At 31.4% G+C, this 13314-nt stretch overlaps 1 protein-coding gene and 1 long non-coding RNA gene across 2 annotated transcripts; both read left to right on the forward strand.

Moving 5' to 3' along the window:
- The first annotated feature begins 907 nt into the window (after positions 1-907).
- LOC134712005 (coiled-coil domain-containing protein 97-like) lies at positions 908-9296 on the forward strand. Its single transcript, XM_063573086.1, has 5 exons — positions 908-990; positions 3243-3869; positions 5064-5103; positions 5371-5506; positions 8988-9296. Exons 2-5 carry the CDS (start codon positions 3273-3275, stop codon positions 9274-9276), a joined length of 1062 nt encoding a protein of 353 aa, XP_063429156.1. The 5' UTR covers positions 908-990; positions 3243-3272; the 3' UTR covers positions 9277-9296.
- Positions 9297-9838: 542 nt separating this feature from the next.
- On the forward strand, positions 9839-11745 carry LOC134712006 (uncharacterized). The gene is made up of 2 exons (XR_010106251.1): positions 9839-10689; positions 11327-11745. It is a non-coding gene; the product is annotated as an uncharacterized LOC134712006 (long non-coding RNA).
- The last annotated feature ends 1569 nt before the right edge of the window (positions 11746-13314 follow it).

Genomic DNA, 13314 nt, shown 5'->3' on the forward strand with positions numbered 1-13314 from the left:
CAAAATAAGTAAATAATAATGATAAAAAAATAATATTAGCTAGGGTAATCTTAAATGTTTTTGATCGGTTCATGTACAAAACAAATAAGCATACGTAAAATGAAGAAAGACGTTCTAAATGAGAGACAATATTGATAGGTTCAGTTAATTAAGGCAAACTATTTTAAATGCAAAACATTGAAATACTTACGATTTAAGATTTTTTTGAAAATCATTTCCAATATCATACATGTACCTTGGCAATCTATGTAAAATGACAACTTTTGAGATCGAAATGACTCCACTGCTCTAAGCTACTACCATAAAGCAGTAAACGGCGGGTTATTCGGGCTTATTGCGTCCTTGTACTTTTCTTAGATTAGACAGTTATCGCCAGTAGAGACTATCTTAAAATTATTTTTTAAAAAGAAATAGTTTGCATGAAGAAATGATATCATGCACGTGGACACTTGAATCAAACTACGATTCGATCGCTTTTGTTGTACATCCTAAATGGTGTGTGTGCTTTGCAAAGAAGCACATTTCAAATATTAGCCGGCTTGACTCGGCGAAACCTCTGCAATTGGTTCAAAGCCTTTAAGGATTGCAGAAACAAGCATAACATGCATATTATATAAACAACTTGTCCGATCACTGAAAGAATACTCATCAAAAGTATAGGATCCTTATTACAAGGACATAAAGGCATTAAAGTTTAGAACCAACCAGAGACAACCAGTGCCAATTGTTAGCGGCGATTATACCAGATGAAGGAACTTTGATAATTAAGAGGAATCTTCCAGATGTTTTTGATGTTAACACAAGAAAATTAACGTAACTCGATAGTCCTCGATAGGATGGTTCTTTTTGTTGATATTTTCCGAAGTTATTCTATGCTACTCCGTCTTTGTGTCCTTTAGTCCACTAGAGTTATCTCCCATCTTGAAAGGAAAACAGTAACTTCTTCAGATTTCAGATTTAATAATAGTATAAACTGGGTACTCACCGTAGGTATGTAGTATCAGCGTGATTTGAAAATACCTTTGGTACTGTACACATTACTTTGTAGGTTTGAACACTCATAAAATAACTTGCATTCCTAATATATAATAATTTTACCGAAATTTATTTTCCAACTAAATGTTCCAACATCTGTCCTGAGACTAAGCATGTTAAATGTTTTAAAACACTATAAACACAGCTATATGGTGCCAGTTAGTTAGTTACACAAAAACAATTGCATGTGCAGTTCGTTATAGCCAGAGGAGGACAGACATACACATTTTACCTACTTTCACTTTAACTAATCAAAATATTTTTTAAAAAGCAAGTATTAATTTCATAGTGACATAAGGAGGTCTCACTTATTAATTAGTGAAAAGATTTGATGATGTTCATAATGCCACTTTTAGCACTATTGGTAATTTCCTAGCTGTCAGTATCTACTGATGGGGGAGTCCAGAGTTGTAGTCAGAGTGGTTTGAGAAAACCACCAATATTCTAAACCAATATTCATGATATTTGACAGGAAAATTTATGACAATAAATCTAATCAAGGCATTAGGACCAAGAAACAACAAGAAAACATTTGACTATTAACTTTTATTTTTATTAAATGATTGTGTATATAACATTTCTGTTTTATTGTAATGCATGCTTATTGTTTTTGTCACCATTTTATAGTTCAAAGTTTATATGGCAATAAACATTTGAAATAGTCAGGATAGTAAGTGTCAAGAAATCTATAATATATTTCAAAATAAAAAAAATTAGAAACATGCATGAAACTGCTTTTCATAATATGAACTAGTCCAAATAATTATGACGTCTGGCAAGGCTATTTGGACTTTAAAATATAAACATGCATGTAGAGTTGGGCGCTCATATTCGCCGTGGACACAATTTCGCCGTTTTATGATTTTGAGGTGTAAAAACTTCAAAGGATGGTTGAAATGGAAGAAACACATGTATGTCGTTAAATTATATTTTTTTAACAAATATGATTATTTTTTAAAATGAGACTAAATTTCGGACTTACAGCAAAGGACGGAAAAATGGACAACGATTTTCAGCCAATTTCCTGAATGATAAAAACAATTTCAAAGAAGTATTCCTTAGTCATTCTTTGACTGATTGCCCTAAATGTCAGTTTTTTACACCTTTCAAATATCTGCTATTCGTCTATAATGAAATTTATTTGATAGATGTTATTTAAAGCTGCAGTTATTTGGTTTTAAATAGATATGTAAAAACGGCGAATATGTGTCCCCCGTTAGCAAAAAATTAGGAAGTTTCAAACACCCTTTAATCCAACTTTTCGGATGATTTTACTCAAAACAAACACATTTTCAAGCTAAGAATATTTTGCATTTGAAGTTATCTTCATATAAAAATATCAGTATACTTCAAAAACATAAAGACCTGAACATAAACTGAAGAAAACATGGAAAGATAAGGCGAAAATGAGCACCCCACTCTACGTATAATAAAGTCATTTTAGTGGTTTATCTGAAATTTTAACATTTAAGCAAGAAGAAATTATCAAATTATTACAAATAAAACCAATTTGAGATGACTGAAACAAATAAAAGAGTGTCTTTAATTTTGTGCATGTTGTGAGTGGGAGATAAAATTATAATGATTTCATGGTAGTCATAACAGTATTCTATGCATACATTTTGGGGTAAAAAGATTTCAAATGGATTACATGATTTTGAAATGCAATCAAAACCCTATGGTCATAATGGTACTATCTTCTAAGGCTTATCAAGCTTACCTTTTTGATACACAAAAATAGTGCATTCATGATTGATCAGAACACTATACATCCTATCCATGAACATTTCCCAAAAAAATATAAATTTAACATATGCTCAGATATTCAAGTTTTCAAAATTATGTAACACTTGTAAAGAAATTAAATAATGTTTGCAAGGTGCAGGAATCTTAATTAATTATGTGCATGATGCATGAACTGCTCTTGTAATTATTAAAGTCATCTTTAAAAAATAAAAATTTGGAGTTGGCTTCTTTTGACCAGAATTGTATTTGAATCAACTATGACCATGATGACCAATGCTTTATACAATGCAATTATATAAGTTTATTTCCCACTGATTAATTAAAGCAATCTTTAACATTCAGTGCTTACAAGCATTTGACTATATACATGTTTCTAAATCTTGCCACATTTTATTTATATTATTATGATCTATTATGTGAAACTAATTACTTGAATAAAACTTGCTTTATTGTTGTTTCAGATATACATGTACTTCTTGCAGATTTAAGTGATGGCACATAATGCACAACCAAGTGAAAACTGTATACAAGAGATAGCCAGGGTATCATTGGATGATACATATGATCAAAAGAGTGCTGCACATAAACAAATGTTACAAAAACTTATCCAAACTGATGCTTTTTTCAAACATCAGCAAATAGGAGAACCTGATCTGTGTGAAGTAGAAAAATATAAAATTGCAGATGAAATTCTTGCCAAAAGTAATACAAAATTTCTTGAAAGATATTGGAAATATCTTGGGATAGAAGATGTGGTATGTTTTGAAAACTGCTCAAGTGAATATGAAATTGACTTTTACTTGAAACAAATAAAAAAATCTAAAACTACCAACTTTGATAAAAATAGAACTAAAAATAGAAGATTGAAGGCAATGCAGCAATTGATATCTGAAGGAGATTATTTTAGTGAAGAGGAAATGAAATATCGAGACCCATTCCTTTATGAACAGCTGGTTGGACAATATTTGGATGACGATGAAATCAATGATAAGGTTGACAAAACTGATTTAAGATTTTCTACAGTTCTGTTTAAACATATCGACATACTACATGAGCATGAAGCCTATAAGGACCAAAAGGATACTGAGGTTTGTTTTATCAAAAATATATAATTACATTAGACAAATGTTAGATGTACAATGTATGTTTCATTATCTTACATTATTCTGATTGGCTAACTGCAATCTCATGTTATTCCTTAATCAACTTCATTTCAAAATGAATTGTAATAATCATAATGACACATGCTTCTATATATAATAAACAATAGAAAAAAAAATGATAGTAATCGTGTTTTCAAATGTTTCATGAACATAGTAAAAAATGTAATTGTAAGTATTGAATGCTTATTTTAATAATTTCATAGGGTTGTAAAAGCGTCGACTGGGCATACATTTTAAGAATAAGGTGTTGCATATAAAATGTACTTGGGTCAATGCTTTTACAATGTACATCCCATAAATTTACAAAAAGAAGCATTCAATTCTTTTAAAAGGAACAAATCATAAAAAGATGTGACAAAGAGATCTTAATCTTAAGGATGTTGACATACATGTACTGGTGATTTTATAATGCCTGTAAATTTGGAAGTTATAATGTAAATAGTGACATGTTTAAATACATTAAGTATAATACTGTCAAGGTATAATTTGTATACTTGGAAGAGCAATTATTTTAAGTGTAATATTTTTACTTTTTCATTAGTGCCAGATGAGTGATAACGAGGGGTAAAATATCGGCATAAAGGGACAACCCGTGGTAAAATCTAGATATATTCAAGACCCCATGAATTATTTCGATTCTAATAGGACAAATACGGCAATTCCTTGGGACCGAAGCGCTCTAGGTAGAGGCTGATATTTGCCGTTCCCATAAATAAAAGCACCATTCAATTGGCGTAAAAGAACGGAAAAAACTGAATTAGTGACATGCTAAACTATTTTCAATAATGTTTTTATATAGTTTTGGGTGAATTTAATTATAATTTACTTATATGTCTTATATATTTTTTTTTAAAATGGCTTATATCACATTTTAGCATAGTTTGTTTACGTTTTCTAGTTGTGATGATTTTCGGTTCCACAAGCGTGTCTTTTCCTGTAAAATGCTTATATTCTGACGTCGTTGTTCTATGACGTCGGGTAGCTCATTCATTAAAATACATATGACGTGGGAGTACAATAGGAACAGCCCTATCAATATATTCATATTTTACTACGGGTGTGTACTCAAAGCTTTTGGAGGACATCATGTTAGAATTCATTATTTTCTATGTGTTTTAGGATGGTCAAATGGAGGAAGGAGAAAGTAGTGAAGATGAAGGTACATTATGTATTTTTTTAGAAGTAGATTTTTTTAACAATTAACGTATCAACATTGAAATAAAATGTATCTAAAAATTAAAAAGACTAAAACACATTTGTGCACTTTATAGCTAAAAACCTTCAATGACTTACAACTTTATCTTAGTCAACTGCAGCTAAGAATTACAAGCAAATCAACCCCTAAACAAAAATATGTTTTTACCATCAACATTTACCATGTTTACAATATCTAATATAATTTTTAAAAGTGTCTTTTTAATTTAAGAATCTGAAATGGAAGATGAAATTGAAGACCAAAAAAAGTTGATACCTGATGAACAGAAAGCTCAATTTAGACAAGAATTTCTAACGATAATGCAGGAGAGATTTATGGCTGGTCAGGATGAACATTTTGATTATAGGTAAGATAGGTCATTTTTATACGACCGCAAATTTTGAAAAAAATTTCGTCGTATATTGCTATCACGTTGGCGTCGTCGTCCGAATACTTTTAGTTTTCGCACTCTTACTTTAGTAAAAGTGAATAGAAATCTATGAAATTTTAACACAAGGTTTATGACCATAAAAGGAAGGTTGGTATTGATTTTGGGAGTTTTGGTCCCAACATTTTAAGAATTAGGGGCCAAAAAGGGCCCAAATAAGCATTTTCTTGGTTTTCGCACTATAACTTTAGTAAAAGTGAATAGAAATCTATGAAATTTTAACACAAGGTTTATGACCATAAAAGGAAGGTTGGTATTGATTTTTTATACGACCGCAAATTTTGAAAAAATTTTCGTCGTATATTGCTATCACGTTGGCGTCGTCGTCGTCGTTGTCGTCGTCGTCCGAATACTTTTAGTTTTTGCACTCTAACTTTAGTAAAAGTGAATAGAAATCTATGAAATTTTAACACAAGGTTTATGACCATAAAAGGAAGGTTGGTACAATGTATTGATTTTGGGAGTTTTGGTCCCAACATTTTAAGAATTAGGGGCCAAAAAGGGCCCAAATAAGCATTTTCTTGGTTTTCGCACTATAACTTTAGTAAAAGTGAATAGAAATCTATGAAATTTTAACACAAGGTTTATGACCATAAAAGGAAGGTTGGTATTGATTTTGGGAGTTTTAGTCCCAACATTTTAGGAATTAGGGGCCAAAAAGGGCCCAAATAAGCATTTTCTTGGTTTTCGCACTTTAACTTTAGTTTAAGTAGATAGAAATCAATGAAATTTAAACACAAGGTTTATGACCACAAAAGGAAGATTGGTATTGATTTTGGGAGTTAAGGTCCCAACAGTTTAGGAATTAGGGGCCAAAAAGGGACCCAAATAAGCATTTTTCTTGGTTTTCGCACCATAACGTTAGTATAAGTAAATAGAAATCTATGAAATTTAAACACAAGGTTTATGACCATAAAAGGAAGGTTGGTATTGATTTTGGGAGTTTTGGTCCCAACAGTTTAGGAATTAGGGGCCCAAAGGGTCCAAAATTAAACTTTGTTTGATTTCATCAAAATTGAATAATTGGGGTTCTTTGATATGCCGAATCTAACTGTGTATGTAGATTCTTAACTTTTGGTCATGTTTTCAAATTGGTCTACATTAAGGTCCAAAGGGTCCAAAATTAAACTTAGTTTGGTTTTGACAAAAAATGAATTGGTTGGGTTCTTTGATATGTTGAATCTAAAAATGTACTTAGATTCTTGATTATTGGCCCACTTTTCAAGTTGGTCCAAATCTGGGTCCAAAATTAAACTTTATTTGATTTCATCAAAAATTGAATAAATGGGGTTCTTTGATATGCCAAATCTAACTGTGTATGTAGATTCTTCATTTTTGGTCCCGTTTTCAAATTGGCCTACATTAAGGTCCAAAGGGTCCAAAAATTAAACTAAGTTTGATTTTAACAAAAATTAAATTCTTGGGCCTCTTTGATATGCTGAATCTAAACATGTACTTAGATTTTTGATTATGGGCCCAGTTTTCAAGTTGGTCCAAATCAGGATCTAAAATTATTATATTAAGTATTGTGCAATAGCAAGTCTTTTCAATTGCACAGTATTGTGCAATGGCAAGAAATATCTAATTTCATAATATTGTGAAATAGCAAATTTTTTTTTTAATTAGAGTTATCTTTCTTTGTCCAGAATAGTAAGCAAGAAATATCTTATTGCAAGTTTTTTTTTTAATTGGAGTTATCTTTCTTTGTCCAGAATCAACTTAAATCTTTGTTATATACAATATACAATGTATATTCACCTTTTACTACCAACTGATAAATTTAAATAATCTTTACCATTCAGTGATAACAAGCAGTTTTTTTTACATCTTAATATTTTATGATGTATTTAAATGAGTAGTTATTGTTGCAAACTCCATTAGAATATTTTAATTGAGATTAGTTTTGGAATAAGGGAAAGGGGGATGTGATTAAAAAATTGGGTTCAATTTTTCTCATTTGAAATTTCATAAATAAAAAGAAAATTTCTTCAAACATTTTTTTGAGAGGATTAATATTCACCAGCATAGTGAATTGCTCTAAGAGAAAACAAAAATTTTAAGTTCATTAGAACACATTCATTCTGTGTCAGAAACCTATGCTGTGTCAACTATTTAATCACAATCCAAATTTAGAGCTGAATCCAGCTTGAATGTTGTGTCCATACTTGCCCCAACTGTTCAGGGTTCAACCTCTGCGGTCGTATAAAGCTACGCACTGCGGAGCATCTGGTTGCATTTTGCATTGTGTTGTTGCCTTTGAATTGGTTATTAATAAATGAATATTTTAACCAGATTTTGGAAAGGAAAAACTGGTAATTGATTTGAGGGATGTCGGCAGGTGGGCAGCTGCCAAAGAGCGTGTGTTCATTGTCATGAAACACTTTTACAGGATATGTTGTTTTCGGTGACTAAATGAATGTTGAGTTCAATTTTCACGATGTACTTTTTTCATTGTTGAGTTTTAGCCCTCTTTAATAGCCAAAAGTGATACTTAATATGTGATTGAGTTATTTCTCTTTAAACAGAAATGTTTATTTATGCGTATAAAGTTTGATTACACTTAGTGTTTTTAAATATTTTTTAACTGTTTTCAGATAAAAGTCATCAGGTTAATATCAAATTATAATTGGAGTGGCAGATTTATATGAAAAATTCTTGTTTCCAAAGTTTTGATTATTATAAGTGCTGTAGGAGTGTACTATATTATAAATAGAAATTGACAGTTCATTATTAAACGTTTTGAAGATAACTACAGATAAGTTTTATAGATTTTTTTACTGATAAATGACATTTTTTATTTGGTGAATTGTTTAAAGAATTTAGTGGTAGGTTTGTTTGTTTGTTATTTTGTATAAACGGATTTTCTGAATGCAATGTATATTTTTTTTTATGAAGTGAATTCCTTTAAAAACTAAGTTTATGTTGTCTATTAACAAACAAGTGTATTACTACTGAGAAATGGAAAGTTAACAATTTGACATTTGAAAGGGCTTGTTTGTGTCTACAGAATCTTAAAGTTACTATAAACAATATTAGACAGGAGAGACAATCAAAACTTGTGAACTTTTTGGAACTGAAAACCTATTAAAGCCTGTATCTTGAAAATCCTACTGCTGTTACATATTGGGAAAACAATTGTAGTTTGGCTCTTTTTTTTTATATCAAATAATCATAATTAAACTTAAATGAAGGCTCATAATATTATTCATTTTGTTTGATATGAACAATTCAGAAATGAACAGTTCATAAGTTACTCTATGATCCACATATGAAAATGCATTAACTGTCTGAGGTGAGGGATTTGCAAAGAGCATGCCGCTGTGATCAGCTTTTCTGAAAATAGCCAAGTGATTTTGAAATGCTTTCAAAAAATAATTTTAGAAATCTTTTCATATTGTAGTGAAGTTGATGATAATACAGAATATGATGATCTGGATATTCTCCAAAAAGATGAAGAGGAAAAATATTTTGATGCAGATGCTGGTGATGACAATCATGATGAATGTATAGATATAGATGTGGAGAAGGATAATATGGATTGCAGCATTCATAATGAACAGTGTGTCAAAGACTCAGGAAAACTTCAACACTACAACAAAACTATCAATCATGTCAACAGTGTTTCTTTAACTTTAGGTGACAAGTCTGATATTGATAGAATCAAAGATCAAAGTTGTGAAAAAAGTTGATAAAAATATGTAAAACATGATTTATTGTCTCTCCTTGGCCAGATGTATGCTGTTTTAGGCAGCAGCAGCGTCAACAATTTATTAGTTTGTGATTAGGTCTAGTTTATGATGAACCACAAGTGGAAGGTCAATTATATTTGGTATGCAGTTGTATTAAACTGTGATTAGATCAGTTTAAGATGAACTTCTCATGTTAAGTCAATGAATATATATCCAAGTGAACTTGAAATTAAAGATACTACCGACACAGATAAATCTGCTTCTATATTAAGTTCTTTATCTGGAAATGACTACTGATGGTAGGTTAAATACCAAAATTTATAACAAATGTGATAATTTTAATTTTCCTATATAATATATAAAAAAGAAGATGTGGTATGATTGCCAATGAGACAACCACCCACAAAAGACCAAAATGACACAAATATTAACAACTATAGGTCACTGTACGGCCTTCAACATTGAGCAAAGCCCAAACCGCACAGTCAGCTATAAAAGGCCCTGATAAGACAATGTAAAACAATTCAAATAGGAAAACTAACGGCCTAGTTAACTTTCCATTTTTAAAGGCAGTGCTTTAAGGCCTGACTTTTAAGTCATGAGGTTCATCTTTTCATACGCAATCTTTGCAGGGGGTCTTTTGGCCAGAAATAGACCCGGAAATGTTCGAATTTCTCCTCTTCTTTTTATGGTATAATATGGTTTTTGTTTCTTTCATTTACATTGGGGACTAAAGAAACGATCAGTGTGTATTGTTCGTTTTATAGAAATTGTTATTAGTGTGTATTTTGCATTATAAACAGTCAACCTGACTACAAACTATCATTATGTGTATTCCGTGTGGAAAGAGGTCGGGTCAATTTCGAGTGTTATCTGACATCTAAAGATTCTTTAATTAGTTCAGACGTTGATATAACAATGAAAAGTCGACTGAACATGATTAATATTGCATCTTCTATAATTCAAAGCGGAATTCGGTTTATGAACGAGAAACCGTAAAAGCGTTTCTAGTTATGTATGTTGTCTACGTATTATCCTGGTTCCCCGTACTACGTTCCGGGTATTAGCTATTTGATATATGTGATGTGTAATATTACGATCGGGTACCAGCCAATCTACGTGTGTATGTGTATATGATTTCCCGCCAAAATGGCCGATTTACAGCTAAAAAAATAGTCCATAAACGTTCCGTATAATGATATGCAAATTCATGATTAATCGTAACTTTTTTTTATCTTTGTATAATAAATATAACAAAATGGAAACCACAAAATTGAAAATAACATTATTTTACGAGGATTTCTCATATTTTTCTCACTTCCGGCGCAGTAATACGTATGTTTTGAAGAAGCTCGAAGGATTTGACAAAGTGAATTGAGAAGGAAACGGATAGATATACGTCCTTGCTATCAGGTAAAACAATTTAAATGTACAGAACAAAACATTTACTTCACGTAAATAGTACAGGCTTAAGCTTTTTACTGTCTTACACGACTGTAGTCGAGTGTTTAAACGACGGCGGTGACCTACAAGGTACGGGTCATACTGGGTCAAGTCTAAATATGTAAACATCTCCACGTGCTATTAGGTAGAAACATCGTAATGCAATGTCTACAATTTTTCCTCCTTTATACATCGTTTAACCAGATATATTTCTCTTTCAAATACTCTTTAACACGGATTGAATGTACGTATATTTTCTAGTGTTTTCTTGTCCTTATTAAAGTTCATTTGTTGATGTTTAAATATTTTTGAACGACTGAACACAGGAGTGAATGAATGCAACAATTATATATACTGAAGACTTGGGCTGTAAAATGATAGTGTACGTATATCATACTGATAATTATTCTAGCAGTAATTATGTTAATTTAGGATGTAATGACAGGAATTCACGAGTTATGCCTCAGGCTTTCTGAAAAAATATCAATGACAATGTAAAAAGGAACAAAACATTGACACGAATGATGCTCTCTTCTATGTTATAGTTATTTAGGTATGTGTGTTGCACAAGTTTAAAAAAAACTTAAGTTATAAAACTTTTTTTCAGGGCACAAACCCACTTTAAAGAGACTTGTCTACTGCCATACCCATCCTATTTTCATGCTCCATTTGCAAGCAAGAGACTGAATGGTTTGCAAAATTAAAAATCAGGACGGTGTCCAATTAAAACAAAAGAACTAAACTGGATGAATATTGTAGGAGAAATCTAGAGGAAAGTTTTGATTTGTGAAATTGGTTTTCCTGAAAAGTCATTCATCCTAGCCTGCAGAAAGGAACTATAACTGTCCACCACCAACTGACGAGCTAATGTTGAGCTTCACATATGGAATTACTCAAATACCATCAATGTCTATGTTTTCAGCACAGATTTCACAAGTTATGACAAAGCTGTGCTTTTTTTTTTATACCTGTTAAAGAGTTGTATACTAAATTTAATTTTTTTATCAATAAATATATATTGTGTCATTTAAGAACTTGTATTTTGTCAAAAAATGCATACTAATGAATGAAAGTGGTGCAGTTCATTTTGCTTTGGTATATAGAATTGAATTACAATTGTTCATGTTATTGGAATGCTTATAAAAATAAGGAGATGTGGTACAATGTATATGATATTTAGTGAGTTTATCAAGCAAAAGTGAATAAGAAATAGGTATAAGCAGTTACAGGTACATGTACTACTGTACAATCTCAAACTATGAGAAAAACTCATACCGTAAAGAGAATTTCATATTTACAAGTTTTGTTTTTGTGTTGAATAATTTTCTTCTATTGTTTTAATTGCAAATATGGGAAGTGGTTAAATGCTAATGAGACAGCTGTTATGGCCACAGAGCTTTAATTGAAAACTTCTTTTTCATTCATACCGGTAGATTTTGCCTGGAGTTAGAAACATATCTGCCAACTTCATATTGCACATGGGGGTTTTACGTGAAAGATGGTCAATATAGTCTTACAAAACCTTCAAGGGAGCCTTCAAATGGAAGCAGGACAAGTTGCCCCACTGGCTAATCACCCCACTTTTTTAAAAACTGCCACACACTGATTTATCAAATCGCCCCACATGTGAAATTGGTTAAATCATGTTTAATATTACTCCTGTCAACTCGCCCTACTTAAAAAAACGGTAATATTTAGATTAATATATACAATTAAAAATAAAAACTCGCACCACTTTAACGAAAACTAATCTACACAGAATACAAACAAACCAAAAATTAATTTAATTACTACATGTATTATTGATATATACTGAAATTATAATTCTAAAAATAAAACTGATTGTTGAAGAATAACTGTAAGTTTTGAAGCTTAGTTATTTGCATAACAGTTGAAAAGAAACCAGTTAAATGTATCAAAATGCAATATAAGGAATTTAACTTATATTTAATGGAATAACATCTTTTTCCATAAGTTGGGCGAGTTGGCGTTACTAAATTCATCCTGGTTAATAATATATTTATCTAGATTTCACCCATTTCCATTAGGTGGGACCAGTTGGCAGGAGAAATATTAACGGGATTTATCACAGTTCACAAGTGGGGCGATTTGGTAATTCAGGTTGGGGCAGTTTTTTTGTCGAGCCTGCGACTTTTGTCGCAGAAAGCTCAACATACATTGTAGGGATAGTGATACGGCGGCGGCGATGTTAGCTCAGTTCTTAATAGATTTATATTTTAGAAGGTCCGAGACCTGGATGCTTCATACTTTGTATATGGTTGCCTCATGTTATGAAGATTCCGTCGGTCACATGTCCAATGTCCTTGATTTCATTTTCATGGTTCAGTTACTACTTGAAAAAAAAGTTAAAATTTTTTGTAATGTTAAATTCTCTCTTATTATAAGTAATAGGATAACTATATTTGGTATGTGCGTACCTTGCAAGGTCCTCTTGCTCGTCAGACAGTTTTCACTTGACCTCGACCTCATTTCATGGATCAGCGAACAAGGTTAAGTTGGTGGTCAAGTCCATATCTGAGATACTATAAGCAATAGGTCTAGTATATTCGGTGTATGGAAGCACTGTAAGGTGTA

This window comes from Mytilus trossulus, chromosome 3 (assembly GCF_036588685.1).
Source record: "Mytilus trossulus isolate FHL-02 chromosome 3, PNRI_Mtr1.1.1.hap1, whole genome shotgun sequence".
In the NCBI taxonomy this organism is placed as follows: Eukaryota; Metazoa; Mollusca; class Bivalvia; order Mytilida; family Mytilidae; genus Mytilus; species Mytilus trossulus.